This window comes from Fundulus heteroclitus, chromosome 11 (assembly GCF_011125445.2).
Source record: "Fundulus heteroclitus isolate FHET01 chromosome 11, MU-UCD_Fhet_4.1, whole genome shotgun sequence".
In the NCBI taxonomy this organism is placed as follows: Eukaryota; Metazoa; Chordata; class Actinopteri; order Cyprinodontiformes; family Fundulidae; genus Fundulus; species Fundulus heteroclitus.
The window spans coordinates 3,076,305-3,094,193 of record NC_046371.1 but is presented as its reverse complement, the minus strand read 5'-3'; the positions used below and the strand labels follow the sequence as shown (position 1 = coordinate 3,094,193).

The 17,889-nt window shown below is 40.0% G+C and overlaps 1 protein-coding gene across 6 annotated transcripts in view; it reads right to left on the bottom strand.

Moving 5' to 3' along the window:
• Positions 1-17,506, bottom strand: part of LOC118564497 (neural cell adhesion molecule 1-like) — a 51,533-nt gene extending 34,027 nt beyond the window's left edge. For 2 of the 6 annotated variants that reach the window (XM_036142732.1, XM_036142738.1), the window contains exons 1-4: positions 17,383-17,506; positions 11,724-11,738; positions 9,015-9,062; positions 4,142-4,144 (exon numbers count right to left, since the gene is read on the bottom strand). In XM_036142732.1, the coding sequence (XP_035998625.1) occupies positions 4,142-4,144; positions 9,015-9,062; positions 11,724-11,738; positions 17,383-17,506 (190 nt within the window). Of the gene's footprint in view, positions 1-4,141; positions 4,145-9,014; positions 9,063-11,723; positions 11,739-12,014; positions 12,018-17,382 lie in introns of all 6 variants that reach the window. The other 4 variants (XM_036142734.1, XM_036142736.1, XM_036142735.1 and 1 more) reach the window with 4 other exon arrangements.
• Between the last annotated feature and the right edge of the window lie 383 nt (positions 17,507-17,889).

Sequence of the window (17,889 nt, the reverse complement as noted above, 5' to 3'; positions counted from 1 at the left end):
CTACTTTAGACACGTCCCTTCTCCCACACACCTGAATGAGATAATTGGCTTGTTGAGGGAGCTCAGGTGTTTTACTTACTACTGATGACTACTTCACAGAACCCAAATAATCGCAAATTTTGTTTCGCAATAACAGCTGAACAAAATTCAGCTGATTTGTGATGTTCTTCACTAGCCAGCAGTTATTAGAATCTATTAAATGTATATTTATTGTTTATTATATTGCCATTTAGGTTGTCCTTTGTTTACCGTGTTAATACAGCAGATCCCAACTAAAAATGGCATTTTGAGACTATTTAACACTCTAATAGTTATTGTTTTTAACTCAGCATCCTCCAGTTATTGGTACCCCTTGTATTGCTCCATAAAAAAAAAAAACTTAAATTGAAATGATCTTAACAGCAGTAGCAGTATCCCATATTAAAAGTTTGATGTAAATACTAAGTTTAGGTTGAGTACAGTTTTTCACCAAAAAAGAAAATCCCCTACAATTCCAGCAAAGTAAATATAACTGGATACATTTTTAATTTACACTTTACTTTTTCAAGCAGATCAGAGTGTCAGGAAACTTATTAGTAATTCATGACTTTCAATGCTTTGATGAGGTTAAAATGATGTAGAAAAGAACCTGATTTATGTAAGAACACTGAACATGCCTTTCAAATAAAGACAATGTTTATCGCTCTTCATTATCAGAAAATTGACTTAAAGAAAACTTTAACTTGCTTATAGACTATTGTTTTAACCAGGGACCATATTGGGAGCATTTTGCAGATATTTAGAAATTCAAGTATGAATTTGATCTGTTTCAGATTTTGCAACAATAGGTTATTTTCGAAAAAGAAATCTCTTGACAGAGCAGAAATATGCAATTCCAGTACAAATAATCCAAATATCTCAGACTGGAGAACTTGTTTAGTTACAGCTGAGCACAATTATTTAAACTCTAACTTAAATTAGCATCTTTTGCATGTGCTAAATTCAAATTATCAACCTTTAATGTAACATTTGCTTGAGGAACAACACAACATACATTTTTGTAACTGTAAATAAATTCAGGGGCAAGTTTCCGTAGCAACAACCTATGTCAAGTATTTGCATCCATCTTTGCTTGGGGTGCCAATAATTGTTGTTTAGGAATGATCAGCGGTATCCAAATAGGAGTTTAGACTCTGAACCAAAGCTGCTTTGTTTCTTGCCACTCGATGTTTGGCTCAAATCTGGCTTTTCACGAGTTAAAAAAAACAGAAAAAGTGAGATATGAAGGTGTAAATAAATCACAATTAAAAACCTTATTTGACTAAAATCATGTTCCTGCTGGAGACGCTGTTTGAGCCGAGCCGTCCCTTTTTAACACGCTAACAATGCGTCACATCACAAACCTTTTTTAAGGCAACGGAAACGTGTCGGGCACTAATTTGAAGCACTTGTTGAGTCAGAAATAAGCCGGTGTTTTAAGGCTAGAGTGATAAACGATAAACGTATTAAAAGTGTGCGGAACATCAGCTGGAGGACAGCATGAGGGTTTAGAGCCGCTGCCTCTCTGACTGAGGTGCTGCTCTCTTCCAGGCTCCTCATTATCTCCTCCGTCCTCCTGAGTAATTTCTGCTCGGTCGCTGGATAATGAGCCTGTAGGCCTTGATTGGACATGTTATCCTATTGCTTTTAATAACATTTACATAGGCTTATGGGAGGGAGGGTCAGCGCGGTTCTCGGCGTGCTTTCTCTCTGTGCGGAAATGTTTGTGCCTTCTCTTGTGGTTCGGGGATGGTTGTGGAGATTGGGACTAAAATAACAAAAAACTCATTAGCTGTAAACTGATTGGTTATGCAAATTTGAAAAATAGATCACATACAGCTGTAAATTAAATTTTCTGGAAAGTGGCGTACGGGAGAAATATAATTCATGCATTCCTTTAAAGTCCCCCTCAAAAAGTTTCTCTTGCACACATTTTTAATATTCTACAGCTCGGTGTTAGCAGTTGAAGTTACTGGAATGAATATGCATGAAGGCACTTTATTCTTTAGGTTAGTGCACTGCAAACTACAATCCAGCAGGCTAGGGTGAGCATGGCTGAGGCTGGAGATAAATTAGAACGAGTTAGTAAAAGCAGCAGCAGGAGCAGCAAAGCACTGGAGCGTTCAGTCTGGATTAGGACAAAAAACAAAAACGTCTCTAAAGCTGTAACGTCCAGAGAGAGAAGGTGGAGTGGTTAGGGTGAAAGACTCAGACTGCAGGCTGGAAAATGTAGGTGCCACACAGAGGGTGGAGCGCCCACCGCCCTGATGGAGTCCACTGCAGCAGCAGACACCCTTCATCATATTCCAGCGCACAATGAGAGACAACAGCGGTTAGAAACACAGAAAGTAGAGAATTAGTCCTTTATTTTTTAGTCGGTTTTGCTTATTCACAGTTCTGTCTGATTCTAAACATGCCTGAACAAAAAGGAAAAAAAAAACATACTAAGAGTGTAAGTCCATAAAGAAGACGTGACGTACGAATGCAGACACATGCAAACAGGACTGACGTTTGAAGACGTGGAGAAACAAGGAGGAGGAAGAAGTGACAGGAGAAAATTTAACTTACAGGCTACAGAAATGCAAACTGGTCATAGTGTGTAAAATTAGTAAAACCCGATGAGAATTAAGTTTATTTAGAATTAAAAAAATGTGGGAAATTATCTGGAGGAGGATCATGCTTAACGCTGCAGATGACACCTTGTGAGGAGGCGCAGGGGGATTTTAAGATATGATCACCTATAATAGAATGAATATGGTAAATTTTAATCAAATAAAAACATTTTGTACCTATCAAAGGGGAACGTAAATAAAAAGTCACACAAGGCATGACCCAGATTCTGGTATCTGGTTTAAAACTACAAAAGTTTTCCTTCCCAAGGATTTTTTTGAGAAAGTGTCATAATATAGGGCCGCCCTTTCTCCAGCTGGCTAAAACAGGCCTATTGCTTCATCCAAGACAAAGTTGACCATTTGGAAATATTCCCCTCAGCCTGTAGTGGAAACGAAGAAAATGCCAACCACAGGGTTACTATCGGAAGCAGACAGCCTGACTAATAAAGCAGCTGCATCACATCAGATCATTTTAATGTGAAATGCAATATGCAGTACATTTCAACATAAACCTGTCCTTCCATGATAAAAAAAAACAGGTTGGTGTGAATGCCATTTTTAGAAATCTTGGACTAAAACACCGTGTTTCCAGACACTGCGAGTTAACCAGTTCCACTTTTACTCTGAATATTATTACATGTACATGTTATTCCTGGACTAAATGTGGGCAGGACGGGAGTCTGATTACGGGTCGTCTCATTGTGTTATTGAACAGGTAATTTGGACCGGCACCAGCGGATGACGTGGCTACCTGAGTCGCCCACTGTGGACACACTGGATTCAGAAGCTTAGATTCTGAGCCTCTCCACTCCTGGGCCGGACTCTGGGTCTTCTAGAGGAAAAGCAAACTTTACTTCCGCCTGACAGGAGGACTCTGGACCACTGAGAGACAGTCCAGGTCTGTCTCAAGACACTGCTGAAGTCTCTGGTTCAGGAGTGGTTTCAAAGGAGAAATGCCACATTTGTAGCCCAGGTCCTGGATGTTTGAGGGCATCTTGAAGTTCAGACTCCAAGTCTTTCAAATACCCAACAAAATCTTAAATTTTTGTTTCAAAGTCCTCGACCTCGGCCCACAGTTTTTTCTTCCACTCAACTTTCCGTTATGAAGTTTCACTTTGAACATCAATGACCCTCCTTAGGGAGGATGTCTACTCTACAACTGTTGGCCCAAACATGGTCATACAATTTTAGAATTAAAATATTTTTATTGGTCTTAATGTTAACATTAAAAAACCAAACGTTTGAGTTGGTTTGTAAAAAACAAAGGAGCTTTTCAAGGAAATTCTAACTCATTGTAAGACACCTGTAGTTTAGTAATGAAACAAAACAAAAACATATTTTTAGTCACATTAAGAGGAGCATGAGGATGAATGATGTCATGAAATATTTCTAGTGTCATGATTTCATGCTTAGTACTTCTATACCTGCTGTGAGTGGAATAAAAAAAGGCAGAATGATCTAAGGAGTTTTAATCTAACTTCACAAATAGTTTGTGAACGAAGAAAATTTACCTTCTGTTGCTCACCGAAGACCACATCGTCAGCACCATGCAAGAGTCGCATGGCAAAGTCACATGATGCGCACGCACATGATTGGCCGAAAGAAAACATGGGAGGGAGGGGGGGGAGGGGGGCGGGGAGGCACATGGGAAACATACACAACATTTTGAAATGATGAAAACATGTCAACAAAAACAAAACAAATGAAAATGTTAGAGACAAAAATTTCAAAACTGAACAAGAAGAGTAGATTAATCCCTAAACTGAGTCTTCTTTAAAATGTTACTGGAGATATGAGGCCGATGACAGCTTAAATATAAAGAAGTATTCCCTTTAATCAACACCACATTAATAAATAAAAAACAACAACAAACAAAACAAAGACACATCTGCTGGGTTTGGAGGGAATGGGAGCCAGAAACGAATGAAAGAGGAAAGTGTGTATCGATCATGCTGACCAAGTATGAAACACACCAAAGATGCAAAGAGCTTCCAAACAGGGACAACCTAGAACCGTGGTGTCCAACATCAGCCAGCGTCCTGCAGCTTTTAGATGTTCCACTACTTCACCTGAATCAAATGCTGGACTCATAGCCAGGAGGGTATTCACTCATTTTAATCTGCTGTGTAGGAGCAAGGACACACTAAAGACCCCCTCATCTAGAAACATGTGTCACCTTTGTCTTAAGTGAGGCAGAAATCACCAAATGTTTGCTGGAGCACACACCAGCAACCTGCTGTTAAACAGCGACTGTGTCTGATACATGATGAGAAAAAAAGAGTCTCAACAACATCAAGAATGAACAAAACTCACAGGTTAGGTTTAATTACAGAGAGCAGACGGTTACTTTAGATGCTTCACGGTGGTTAAATCACAAATGAAGGCAATGCTCACTCTAAATGGTTAGTAAATGTGCAATGAGTTTTTGGAAAAAGCTATTATACGGGATAATGCAAATGTTTTGGTGTCAGTGACTCCTGTGCAACCTCTTGTTCAGAGAAGGTAGTTGCAACAAGTTAAAACTTTCCCTGACTTTCTGTAAATTAAAAAAATAAAAAAGTTAGTCCACTGTTGTCACTCTGAAAAGAATCAACGGCGTCTGACAATGAGGAAAAATATAAAATAATAAAAATATTTCACAGCAGCAACTGTTTCTTATGAAAAACAGAGGTGAAAATATTATCATGCCCAACTGTGCGCATCAAGGCATTGACTTTGCAGCAATCCTCCATGCGGAGCAAGCGTGTGGCAACTGTGGGCAGAAACCACTCCCTTTCAACAACAGCGAACATCCAACAGAACCACGCTCAGTAAGAACCACAGAGAAGAAGAAACAACCAGTAACAAGGTGTGGAGCTGTTGCTACAGAAGAGTTTGTGTTTCTTTCCCAGAGAAAGTACTCCTGGCCCAGTGGTTCTTTCTACGGGAAAGAAATACAATAAGAATGCAAAAAGTTAATAGTAGCAATACCTCTATGAAAAGCTCTGTCCATGAAAGACATGTAGCTAAATAAAAAAGCACTGGCCCAGGAGTTTATTGAGCTGTTATTATAGCCGAGTTTTCATCCAATTCTCATGTGATTTGGGAGCAAACTTTTAAAATATCGCAAAAAAGAAAATGCGCATCAGACATGTTTCCGTTTTCTGGTTTATAGCGAATAAACCAGGAAACACACATCATAAAGTTATCATACGTGGGTTGTAATAAACAGGAAGTAGATTTGCTAAGTAGCACTGTCCAAAGATCAGTAATAAAACAAGGTTTTAATGAATGTGTTTTTGTTTTTCACAGATGAGACCTAGAAACACTCAATTCTCTTATTCGGTCCACACGCACCCCTTGTTGCTTCCAGACCTGTTTTTGAGCATTATGGGATGACACAGGCAGCAGAAACAGCTGATCAGTGATGGAAAGTGAACATTTGCTGCATCAGAACTGATTCAATAAAAATGTTTCCGTCTCCTCTTTAGTGTGTTTACTGTTGTTCGAACTCAAGTAAGTGTAAAACCCTTTTTGTGAAATTTAGTGAGATAATTCAAAATTTTCCGTGTCCATCAACCCTTTCTAATGCGATACTTCAAAATGCGCATTAAAAAACGTTGATGGTAACACAGCTAGTAACAGATCAATAAACGGCTTGGCACCTAATAATGGAAGCACTGGGCTAGGAGCACTTTCTATGGCAGAAGAATCAAAGAGACTGCGCAAAGTTGATGGTAGTAAAACTATCACTGTCCAGGAAAGTGATACAACTAGACCAAGTAATACTGAACCAGGAGAACTCTTCTATAAGAAAGAAAAGAGAGTGTACAATGTTATTAGCGGCAATAGCTCAATTCCACAGGGAAGGGACATATTTAAACACAAACAAGTACTGTCTGTAGGAAAGAATAACAAACGGAGTACAAAACAATGATGCCAGCAATAGTTTTGGCAGTGATTCTGTCAGGGAAGCAGATATAGATAGGTAAGCACATAAAAACTGGACTAGGAGTACTTTCTATGGGAAAAAAAAGAGGTTAAAAAGTTAATAGCAGCTATAGCTCCATCAATGATTTCTTCCAGAAAAGAGAGACAGTTGAACATAGAAGCACTGTGCCAGGGATACTTTCTACTGGAAAAGAAAGGAACAAAGGTCTACAAGGATTCCCTTCTTCTGGGCATGAAACACAGCAACTTAGGACCACAGCTGGTAGGGTCTTTTATACCGTGGAACATCTTAAACTGTTAACGACTGTAACTGTGATGGTGCAAAAGAAATTTTAACTAATCGTGTACAACAAGGAGGGTAAGGAAAGTAGAGAGCTAGTTGGGCGCTATTTAGAATCACTCAATAGTTCTGCGATGGCGACACTTTCTTTTATCTTTTATTTTTGGAAACAGCATAAATTTCAGCTCGGCTGAAAATAGTTTTAAAGCAAACTAAAACATTGAGAAGAATGTAAAGAATATATTTCCAAACAAGACAAGTAACTGATGTTGTGATCATCAGCTTCAGGTCCATGGTTTCCCAGCTCATTAAAACATAACCTGCTGTTTGCTACATGTTCAGAAGATAAAGAGTTTCTATGGAAAAATGGAACTGATAAAACCAGAGAGGCTCAGTGACATTATTTGTTGCCAAGATTTGTGTTTCTTATTTTAAATACAGCAAAACGACCACAGAGATCACTTGAACTTCTTGCCTCTATCCTTTCTATAACCATCTACTCATCATGAAACCTTAAACGCGCACTAGATTTAATCTGTCTGAGTTAGAAAGTGTTTTTTGTGTGCAAAAAGATTACAAATAAAACCAATAGAAAAAGTCCATTTGCAGTAAAATAAAGAAAAAAAAGTATTTTACAGCCTGACTCACCCTGGTTGAAGGCGTATCTGGAGGTGCTAAAACTTCTGCACTCAAAACAAAGAAGAATAAAACACCAACTCCTAACTGAGTCTGAACCCAGAGGAACCTGACGGAGTTTTATGAGCCGACGGTTTGGGAGTAAAGCTCGGCTGGACCAATCAATAGACGAGGCTGGATTACCTGAATTTTAAATGCGTTAAAATTAGGACGAAAAGAAGCGGTGGTCCTTTAAGACGAGAGAGAAGACATTTTCCCTGAGAAAGACTGACAGCAACTCAAAGTAATCCACACATTGGATCAGCAGAACAAACCTCAAAGTGATGCAAACCAGAACAAGATGGAAACTTAAAGGACCAGTGGGTCCGGAAACGTGATAACTACAGGATGAAACAGCTTTTTAAAGAACGTTTGGAAGCCGACCTGAAATAGTCCTAAAAATGATGTTCAGAGGATTAGGATGAAAACGACAAAGCAAAGGCTGGATGAAGAAAAGGATCCCAACTCATAAGATCTTTTACTCAAAGAGTTATCACTGTTTTCATCCTAAACATTGAGGTTGGGGCTATAATGGTAGTTTACTGCTCAGCAGTAGAATTTTACATTAAGAAACCAAGTTTAGCGCATAACCGTGCATCAACACACCAATGATGTTTATCCTGTGGTGTTAAAGGGTTTCTGACGAGCTGTAAATATAACTCAGTGTTTAGACTAACACAAAAGCTTGAACATGCTGTCTGATGAAGGTTAGGACTTAAATCAAGATCTACAGCGACATGCCAACACTTCCTCTGTCAGCTCAACAAAAAGCTCATTAGTTGTGGATTCACTGATTCACTAAAAGTAGGAGGAGCAACACAGAAAACGTCCAACTTCCTCTAAAATGATAAAGCTCCAGTACGCTACGACTAACAGCAGGGAAGTGAACCTAAATACACATAAACATGTTATTTATAACCAGAAAACAGGGTTCCTATCCAGTCTGGGAGAAATGGAAATGTAGTTAAAAAAATTGGGATTAGTTTGGAAAAAAGAAACCATCTATAAGAGAATATTTGTTTTTTTCAAATTCTGTTCATTCTTCAACTTATTTTTTCCTTATATCCTTCTGTCCATCCATCCATCCATCCATCCATCCATCCATCCATCCATCCATCCAAGCCATAACTTCAATGCAAATTTAAGACTTTAAAAATTGGGTGAAAAAGTTTGAAAATGTTGACTATTTAACTTAGAATGTGTAGGAACCCTGCACAGGTTTACCATTTCACACAAGAGTTAGTTTGGTCAAAGGGTAATAAAGACAGACAGAAAAGATAAGATAAGAAATTCATTTTTTGCTCCACAATGTGGGGACATTGAATCTAAAGTTAGTTCTAAAAGCAAACAGGCTATACGTCTGTGTTGGATTGGTTACGCTGATTATACCAGGCATGATTCCTCCTGTGAGCGACACCAACTAATTAATATCCACACTAGCTGAGAAGCCAAGCGGGCAGCACAGGTGAGAGACAACACTGCTGGACTTGCATACTCACTAATGGCCATACTGGTGGCAGCGATAGCCGGCGGCGCCGATGACGCAACTGAAAAATGGTAAAAACAGCGTAAGAGAGGCGGAGGTGGTCAGCGGAGAGAACGCAGCGCTGAGCGACGTTCACAGACCGCAGGAACGTTCAACAACGCGTCGCCGTTTATAGTCCTGCTAAATGTGTTAAATCCTCCAGGGATTTCTCACACCTGCTGTCTGGAATGGGACTTTTTATAAGTGCTTTTTTTTTTTAAACTTAAGGCTCCTCAGTAGCAAAGCTTCACATATCTAACAATTATGTGCAGCTGAAGTTTTTGTACCATGCATTAATGACAATAAATTAGACATCAGAGCTGATGTAATGTAATTATGGCGTTTAAATCTGCTGACAGCTTTATTATTCATGGTTCAAATGATGTCAAGAAGAACTAAATAGTTGACAAAGTTGAGGCGATGTTGTGTAAACAGTTAAATATCAGCTTAAGACATTTTAATTTATGTCCTTAATTGTTTTGGTTTTTGTTCTTGGATGAAAATTAGTCCTCATTTAAAATGTTTTTTTTTGTTTCTGTTGGAGCAAAGCAGAAAAACAAACTATGCTTTTGCTGACAGAGATGTCAGGACGCATATTTTAGTAATTACATTTCGCTCCCATTGACAACAACAGAATGATTGGAGGAAAGTTTGATGACTGTTTTAAGTGTTTTCTACATTTCATGAGGCTGTCCTGCTGGATTCAGGCTTCCTCACAGGTAAGAATAAAAACATTTTTGATCTGCCGACATAACTGCAGGTCGATCCTCTGAGATTAGTGAAGGTGCAAATTAACCCAAGATTTTAAAACAAGCTTTACTGCTTTAAAGTTAAGGCCTGTGCATACAGAGCCTTCCACTTGTTTTCATGCCCTATGAAAAACACTATGAAAAAAAAAAAAACAATGCATGATTTGTATTCAGTCCCCCTGAGTCTTTGCTTTGTCGATCCGCCTTCATTTTAATATCTTTGCTGTATGTCTCGACCAACGTAGCACATCTAACGACTAAAAATGTTATCTGTAATGGACTAAATCCATTCTTTGTGAAATATTTTAAGTTCAGTCACTTTGGATGGAGGCCTGTGAGCATTAATCTTTAACACGTGTCAGATCCCCAGTGGCAGTTAGGTCTGGACTTTGACTAGGCCAATCTCATGTCAGCTTGGATCCCAGCCATTCCACTGTAGCTCTGGCTCTTGGGGTGGTTGTCCTGCTGGAAGATGAATGTCTACCTCAGTTTTCTACGTTTATCTCCATTCAGCTCAACATCAGCTCTGTCCATCGTCTCTGATCTGGCAGAGAAGCATCTCCACACCGTGATACCACCACCACTATGTTTCCCCATGGGGAAGCTGTGTTCACTTGGTGTGCAGTCTTTGTTTTCCACCACATAAAGTTTTTTTTTTATCTGACTAGAGCATCTTCTTTCATCTGTTTGCTGTGTCTCCTACAGAGTGGTTCTATTGTGAATAACACCAGGCGCATAGAAACGCACATCATGATCGGATTAATTGATTGTGTGCCCAAATAAACGGCGCCGTTATTTTTTGTTTTTTAATCTGAATACATTTCAATTCGATGGTGACATTTTGTGCATCTAAACAAAGCTAGTGGCTCTCTTCTTGCTAGTCTTCCTGAATAATTAAATCCGTTGAGTGCAGGCCTGGTTGTTCTTCCGTCAGTAGATCCTTCCACCTGAGCCGTGGGTCTGTGCAGCTCCTCCAGAGCCACCACGGTCCTCCTGCTTCTCTGATCAATGCTCTCCTGGTCTAGTCCATGTCCTGGTAGGTTTTCAGGAGGTCCATCCTCTCTCCAGGTCCAGATGATGATCAGAGCTCTGGATGTTGCTGTATAACCTGATCCTGCTGTAAACTGGACCAGAACCTCCTCCCTGACCCGTCTGCTGAGCTCCTTGGTCTCCATGATCCTGGTTGTTCTCTACCGTTCTCTAACAAACCTCTGAGGCCAGAAACAGAACAGCTGCATTCATATTTAGCATAAATGAAACACAGGAACATTTATGTTCACTGATTGGGTCACTTTTGAAGGCAGCTGGTTTCAGTAGATCGTATTTAAGACGACCACAGGCCTCCCTTTTTTATTTAAACAAAACCAACCCAAAAACAATGTATCCTTTCCGTTCCACTTAACAATAAACAATAAATTTCATGGTTTTAATGTGACACATGTGTAGAAATCCCCTCTGCACGGTAATATTATCCTTTTGCATCTTGAATGGCACTAAGCTGCAGCTCTGCTCACATAAAGCTGCTCTTCTATCTTCACTCCCAGCAGAAACAAGGAAGCAGTTTACGGACTTTCTGGAATATGTCTGGTCTTTTCCACGGCTGCAGAGAAATGGCCGCGATGCACATTGATTACTGCATGACTGATGTATTTTCCAATCTTCATGTCTTTGCTCTGAGTCTGAAGATGATGAAAACTGCCGCTGCACTTCACACCAAAGACGAAACGGGGGGAAATAACTACCTTCATTATTTGCCCGTCACACAATCTCCACAGCGAAGGAACGGGCGTTATCGCCGCATGTGGCGAATGAGTGGGAATCGGTGCGCAGTTAAAGACGCCGCGTCATCATTAGTGTTGTTAAAAAATAAAGAATGTTCAATGGATGCAAACAGAAGATCATAAGCAAATAAGAAAGGGAGAAAAGAAACTTACGTGTGAGAGAATATTCTGAGAAGTCCAGTGGAATACAGAATAGATGGAGGGGGGGGGGGGGGGGGGACATGAGAAAACAATAACACAAAGAGAACAGAAACAATAAAATGAGAAATATGATCAATGAAAAAGGGCAGCGCTGTCCTAAGCCTGTAGCGCCGTCTGTTCACCGGAATATTCGTTTGCTCTTCCTCACTTTTCTTAAACAAACGGCGACAGCGTCAAATTAGAACGCACATTTTTAATGACTTCCAGCTTTTTGCAATTCAGAAAAAAGGAGTTTAAAAATACCTTCTTGAGATTTATCACCAGCAGATATTTAGAAAGCAGACGATTGAGTCCGACACGCAGTGATGTGAGGAAGAATGGAGCCATTACCGATTTTTACAGATTCTAGCCGTTTTGTTTCTGTTCAGCGTTTCAGATCATAAACCTCAGATCAGATCGGCATTAGACAAAGTTCATCCTAGTTTTCAAATGGTTTTATTTAGGTGAAAAAAAGCTTTTCAAAACAACCTGTATGTGAAAAAGTTAATTTACCAGATAACTGGTTGTTCCGTCCCTGTAGAAACTTTTGTTACGTCACTGTGGAGGATGTTGGCCCACTCTGCCTTGGATAACGTTTAATTCAGCCGCATGGCCTTAATTTAGACTTCATTTAGGACAATCCACTGCATCTTATTGGACGTGTATGTTAAAAACTGGACTAAGGCCACTTAAAACCTGTGCTGGATGTTCTTGTCAGTCAGACTTGCTGCTGTGCTTGGGATCATCCTGCTGCTTAAGATGTTCTGGGTTCTTCTGTGAGTCCCGTGGATCTTGAGAAGGTTTCATGTTGTCTTTGTGTGTTAATAATGGTTCATACTGTGGTTCTGTGGAGTCCCAAAACCTTGGAAATGGCTTTACAACCATTTCCAGGCACTTATCCTGGGTTATTTTATGGTTTAACAAAGGAATGGTTTGCTTTGGATAGCTTTTTTTCCTCTTGACAAATTAAATGATCATTGTGAATTTCTAATGGTATTTTACAGTAACTTTGACAAAAAATCTGTAGAAATCTGTAATGGGCAAGCAACTTTCCCAGCACTGTAAACATGAAATTTATCAATTATATATTAGCTTGATTTCACATTCGCAGACTAGTGGACAAGTTAAAGAGAAATGAGGAAGTTCTCTGCTGATGAAAAATCTTCATAACAGTCATGAATCAGGAAAAACAAGGAGAACGTTGAAGGGGACTTTCCTACAGGAGCAGCGAGGTGATGAGGAACAGCGTGGCACAAAAAGGTTGCTACAGAGGAAAACAAGAACATATTCAGAACTCTAAAATACACGTCTCCATGAGACGAGTCTTGCTTTAGAAGGTCAGCGTCCCTCAGAATGGACACATAGAAAAGCTCTGCTGATTTAGATTTTATTTCAAATGGGAGGACATTCATTTCCCAGGCTAGAGAATGAGCATCTTACTGCTACTGCTGATTTAATGTGATTCAGGAGGTTATGTTGTAATCAGAAATTGGAAATTGGCTAAACATGAACCCCCCCCCCCCCCCAACCCTTACCTCACTTACAAAAGAACCCAAAACCTTCCAGTTCAACAACAACAAAAAAATGATAACAACTTAAATGCTTCAGGCAAAACCAATTAAAGCAAAAGAGTACCTGGAAAAAACCGGTACCAGCTGCTCTGGGAAATATAAAGGCTCATGACCTCTGCCAACGCGAACTAGCACACAGCTGACCGTATTCACGGTAAATAACGAGCACGAGATCTCCTCTTAGTCTGTCAGTAAAGCTAAACTATACATCACAACAATAATGCATTCATCTTTTCACCCATGAGACTCAACCGTTGCTGTCTGAATTGTTCTTACTTTCCAACAGGGATGACTAGTGGCCCGCTGAGGTACTGCAAGTCAGTGTATTCACAGCAGGAAACAGTCCCTTGGTCACTTTCTTGCCAATTTTGCAAACAATACCTTAACCACCTGTTCATTACTAAGCTGAATACATACGCAGACGTGTCATGCTGGACAGCGTCCATAAATCGCCCTCACAAAAATCCATCCAAATAACAACAACTGTTGAATGTAGAACGCATCAGCTGTCAAAAACTATTAATAAGAAGTGGGAAGTAGTGCAAAAGTGGAAACCCAAACCAAGAACTCTGCAGGAGCTAAACCCCTGCAGGAAAAAACAAAAAAAAAAAACTACCATCTGGCTGTCTTCTAGTAAAACATAAATTCAAAAAATGCATGGTATTCACAGAGTGGATAAAATAGTGAGAGGAAAGCTGTGCTGGTGGGATGCTTTAGAGACTATGGGATGTGCAGAGACTCTAAAACCATAACACTGCTACTTTTATGTAAAAACTACATCTTTGCATTAGGTCTGAAAAGTTTGCAGCCTGCTCAAAGAGCAGAAGGATGCCGCACAAGCAACACCTTGACCAAAAGAAATTACAGTTTGGCAGCTTTCCGATCCAAATTCAAGTTTTACCCCTTCATGCTAAGATGCATGTCAATGAAAGAGAAAATGTTTTGTCCCGCCACTTTAATCAGCTAGAAATCAGCTTGAAAGCAATAAATGCTTAGAAGCATTAGGCCTGTCTAGACAGAATAACACCGTATTTAACTTAACTTATTAGGGCTTAACCATCACAGAAGTGCAACTAATCCAACCCTACTTGGAAGCATCTCCATAAAATATAATAAAAAATTGTGATTGTTGGCAAAACCTACAAACATAATTATTTGTAAATTATTCTACTGTCATAAAAGCCTTCCTATTGCATGAACTCTGCATTGCCAAACGATACTATGACGTTTCTTTCTTACCCCTCCAGTAATAACTGTATTAGTGTGAGTAAAGTAAAAAATGTGAAAATTAAAAGAAAAAAAAAGAAACAAACAAAAATATTAAGACAGTAAAGGTTTAGGTTCTATTTAGCGCTCAAAAGCAGCAGTGTTACCGTCTCCCTCGTTTTTTAACGCCTCTCTGTTCACCTCACTTTCTCTGTTGCCTTTAGCAGATCTGCAGAAACTCAAAGACGAAAAACAGAAGCCAGGACGGAGTTTTTCTACCAGCCACTGCTGGAGCGAGCCGGACCGCAGCAGTGAACCTGGGAGTGGACAGAAATGGACCTCCTCGGTTCTTTGAGCACGTTTGGCACATTTGGAGGAGGGAGAAAGATTTAGATCTATAAAATCCTCCCTACTATGGGTGGAAAGCAGTTTCTCAGGTCAGAAAATGTAAAAGTGAAGCGATGGGGTAGAAATGCACATTTTACATTTTTATACGTTTGGCTTTTTTTTATTGCTCATGCTTTTTTCTTTTACTGGTTTCATTTTAATAATCTGAATCTGCTAAATAATGAGTTGCCTGTAGGAAATATCAAGCCAGACATAATATAATATAATATAATATAATAATAATAATGACTCCTACCCATAATCCAGTGGAACAGATTTCTATCTGGAGGTTATCAGCGTCATCCACAAAAAGTGCTGCATGTCATTTTAAAAGTAAAAAAAAATTCTAGTTCAATTATCTCTTTCAATAATCTTTTGGAGTGAACTGTTTTCTAAAACCTTTGCATGGTTGTGTACCATTTTTAATCTGGCCTAAACCACTGTAATCATACGCACTGCTCTCTCGTTCCACATATAGAACTTTATCTCATCCAGCTTTCCATTAGGTATCGCTGTCAGAAAGCCGCGGTGCTGATGCTCTGTTTTAATAAAATCTAGACAATCAGAATGTTAGCTGAGGAAACCAAGGTATGGGATTTTATTTTGTCATCTTTAGTAAATTGGCAACCCTGGTAAATATGTGCAAAAAGCCTGAAATAAATCAGTTTCCTTCTTTTGCTGCAGCTGCAGCAGCAACATACACTCCACCTGCAAAAGTAAGAAAAAAAACCTAAACTTTAAATCCATTTATTCATTGGGATAAAGAAATACAGCATTTTATTTCATTCTTTATCCATTTTTTTTTTTTTTTTTTTTGCAAAATGTATAATGTCACAATGAGTGGGACCTCCAACAACCACCATGCAATAAATGCACCAAAGGCATTTTTTAATTTATCACTTTTTTGGAGTCCTACTCTTGTCTGGGGAATAAATTTGACGCGACACACGGGCCCACAGGCTGCACAGCGCCACAGTTGGTAGCAGTGTTGCCTTAATACGGTTCTGGGTTCGAGCCTGAATGCATCGGATCTCCTCTGGTACAAAATCAGTCCAACATCGTGACCGTTAGGTTAACTGCGGTCCATAATCACCCTTAAGTGTGGGTGTGTGCTTAATGGATGAACATAGGCCCACCTTTTGGAACCGCGCTTCAAATGGGAAAGACAAGATAACATGCTAATCTAGTAATGTCCACCTAAAGCCTGCCCTCTGCTACGGTAAAAGCTGTAATTTATAGGTTTAAAACAACTGGAACCGTTCCAAACCAGACTTGATCTTGACACAATTCACGGTGAAGACTATTAAAGTAAAACCTTCACTCACAGAACTGCAGATTGCAACGTTATGCAACAGCAACAAAAGATTTATTTAAAGGCTTTTCCATCTTTACCAGGGATGACAACGTGTGTGAATGATCCTGTGCGTGTAGGATGTTCTGAAAGGAAAAGGTGGAGTGACAGAAACAGACTGCACCTTTAATGGCCTGACCTGCATGTTGCAAACGCAGCAGACAACTAAATTATGACTTTCTTTTCAGCATTAAGTAGCTATATTTCATTAGCCTGCTTACTTTAATGCATTTGCCCAAAAAACTCTTTAAATATTTAAATCGGTTAATATAGGTTAATACTATATATGAAGATAATGGCCCTCTTTTATTTAACGTATTGTCCATAATTGGTATTACAGCGCTCCTAAAATGCAGCCACCCACTGCCAAATTAAGTCTTCCAGCTCACATCTTCCTGAAACGGCTCCATGTTTCTCCCACTAAACCCTCCGGACTGTGAAAGCATCTCCAGAGACCCGGTTGGGTTATCTCTGGAGTATTTTATCTCAGTAGCTGCCCATTAGCTCTGTGCATAGGAGATGTATAGCGAAGGAGCGGACAGGGTTGTGCTACACTCTGCTTCCAGAGAGCAACCTGAGATTTATGCACGCGTACAAATATGACCCTTTGGAATAAAAATACCTTAATACTCTTCCATCCTTTTGGATTACTTTGCTCCTTTTCCTCAAAAAACACCCTCAAAGATTCCTGAAATACCTTCATCACGCCCTGCCGTCACCATCACAACATCTAAACTTGACCTGTGGCTGCCACATTAAAAATTCATGCAGTCACTGATCTATAAATACGGAGCCGACGTCTCCCCGCAGTCAGGTGTAAATCACGTTTAAGAAGGCGCGTTCACTTTCCAGAAACAAAAAGTCCAAATCCTCTCCTTGTGCATTTAAAAAGGACAGAAAGACAAGAGATGCAGACTATTTTCTGCAGAGTCAACTGTCAGGCAGCTGAATTATGGAGGCGCGTCGGCCTGGATGGGAACAGGACTACGGTGGGGCTTGGCGTGAGAAGAGAGGAGTGAAGCATCTGGGCTCTGCTGGACGTGAGCGGGCGGTGGAGTGAGCTGCGCGGGGGTTCAAAGCTGCGGGGTCAGGGGCGGGGATGGAGGGAGGAACTTACGGACTGGCTCCGTCTTGAAAGTGCTGGCACGGCTGCTCTCGCCTTCGCCTTTGCCGTTGATGGCGGACATCTTGACCTCGTACGTCGTCTCTGGTTTCAGCCCAACGATGGTTATCCTGGTCATGTCTGTTGAGAGGATGCTGAGGTTATTACACTGGGTAACACTTTTAAGAAATCAGCGAAGAAGAAAAGGATCATGGCTGAATGTAGGTTAATGTGAGGCAGACACCCCGTCTACTTTTAATAACAGCTTAAAACTTTCCTTTGTGACAAAGCTTCTAGTCAGAGTGGTTCATGTTACCCTGAGCTACCTCTATAGTTATGCTGCTATAGGCTTAGGCTGCTGGAGGACATCAGGGTCTATTTCTCTCACTCTGCTGATTTCTCCTACTGCTCTCCAATCTGCATTGCTGTTATAGGAGTTGTAGATGGAATTCTAAGCAAAGATTACTGAGTTCCCATCTTTACTAATGAGGAGACGGTGGAGTGATACAGTTCCAGCACTTT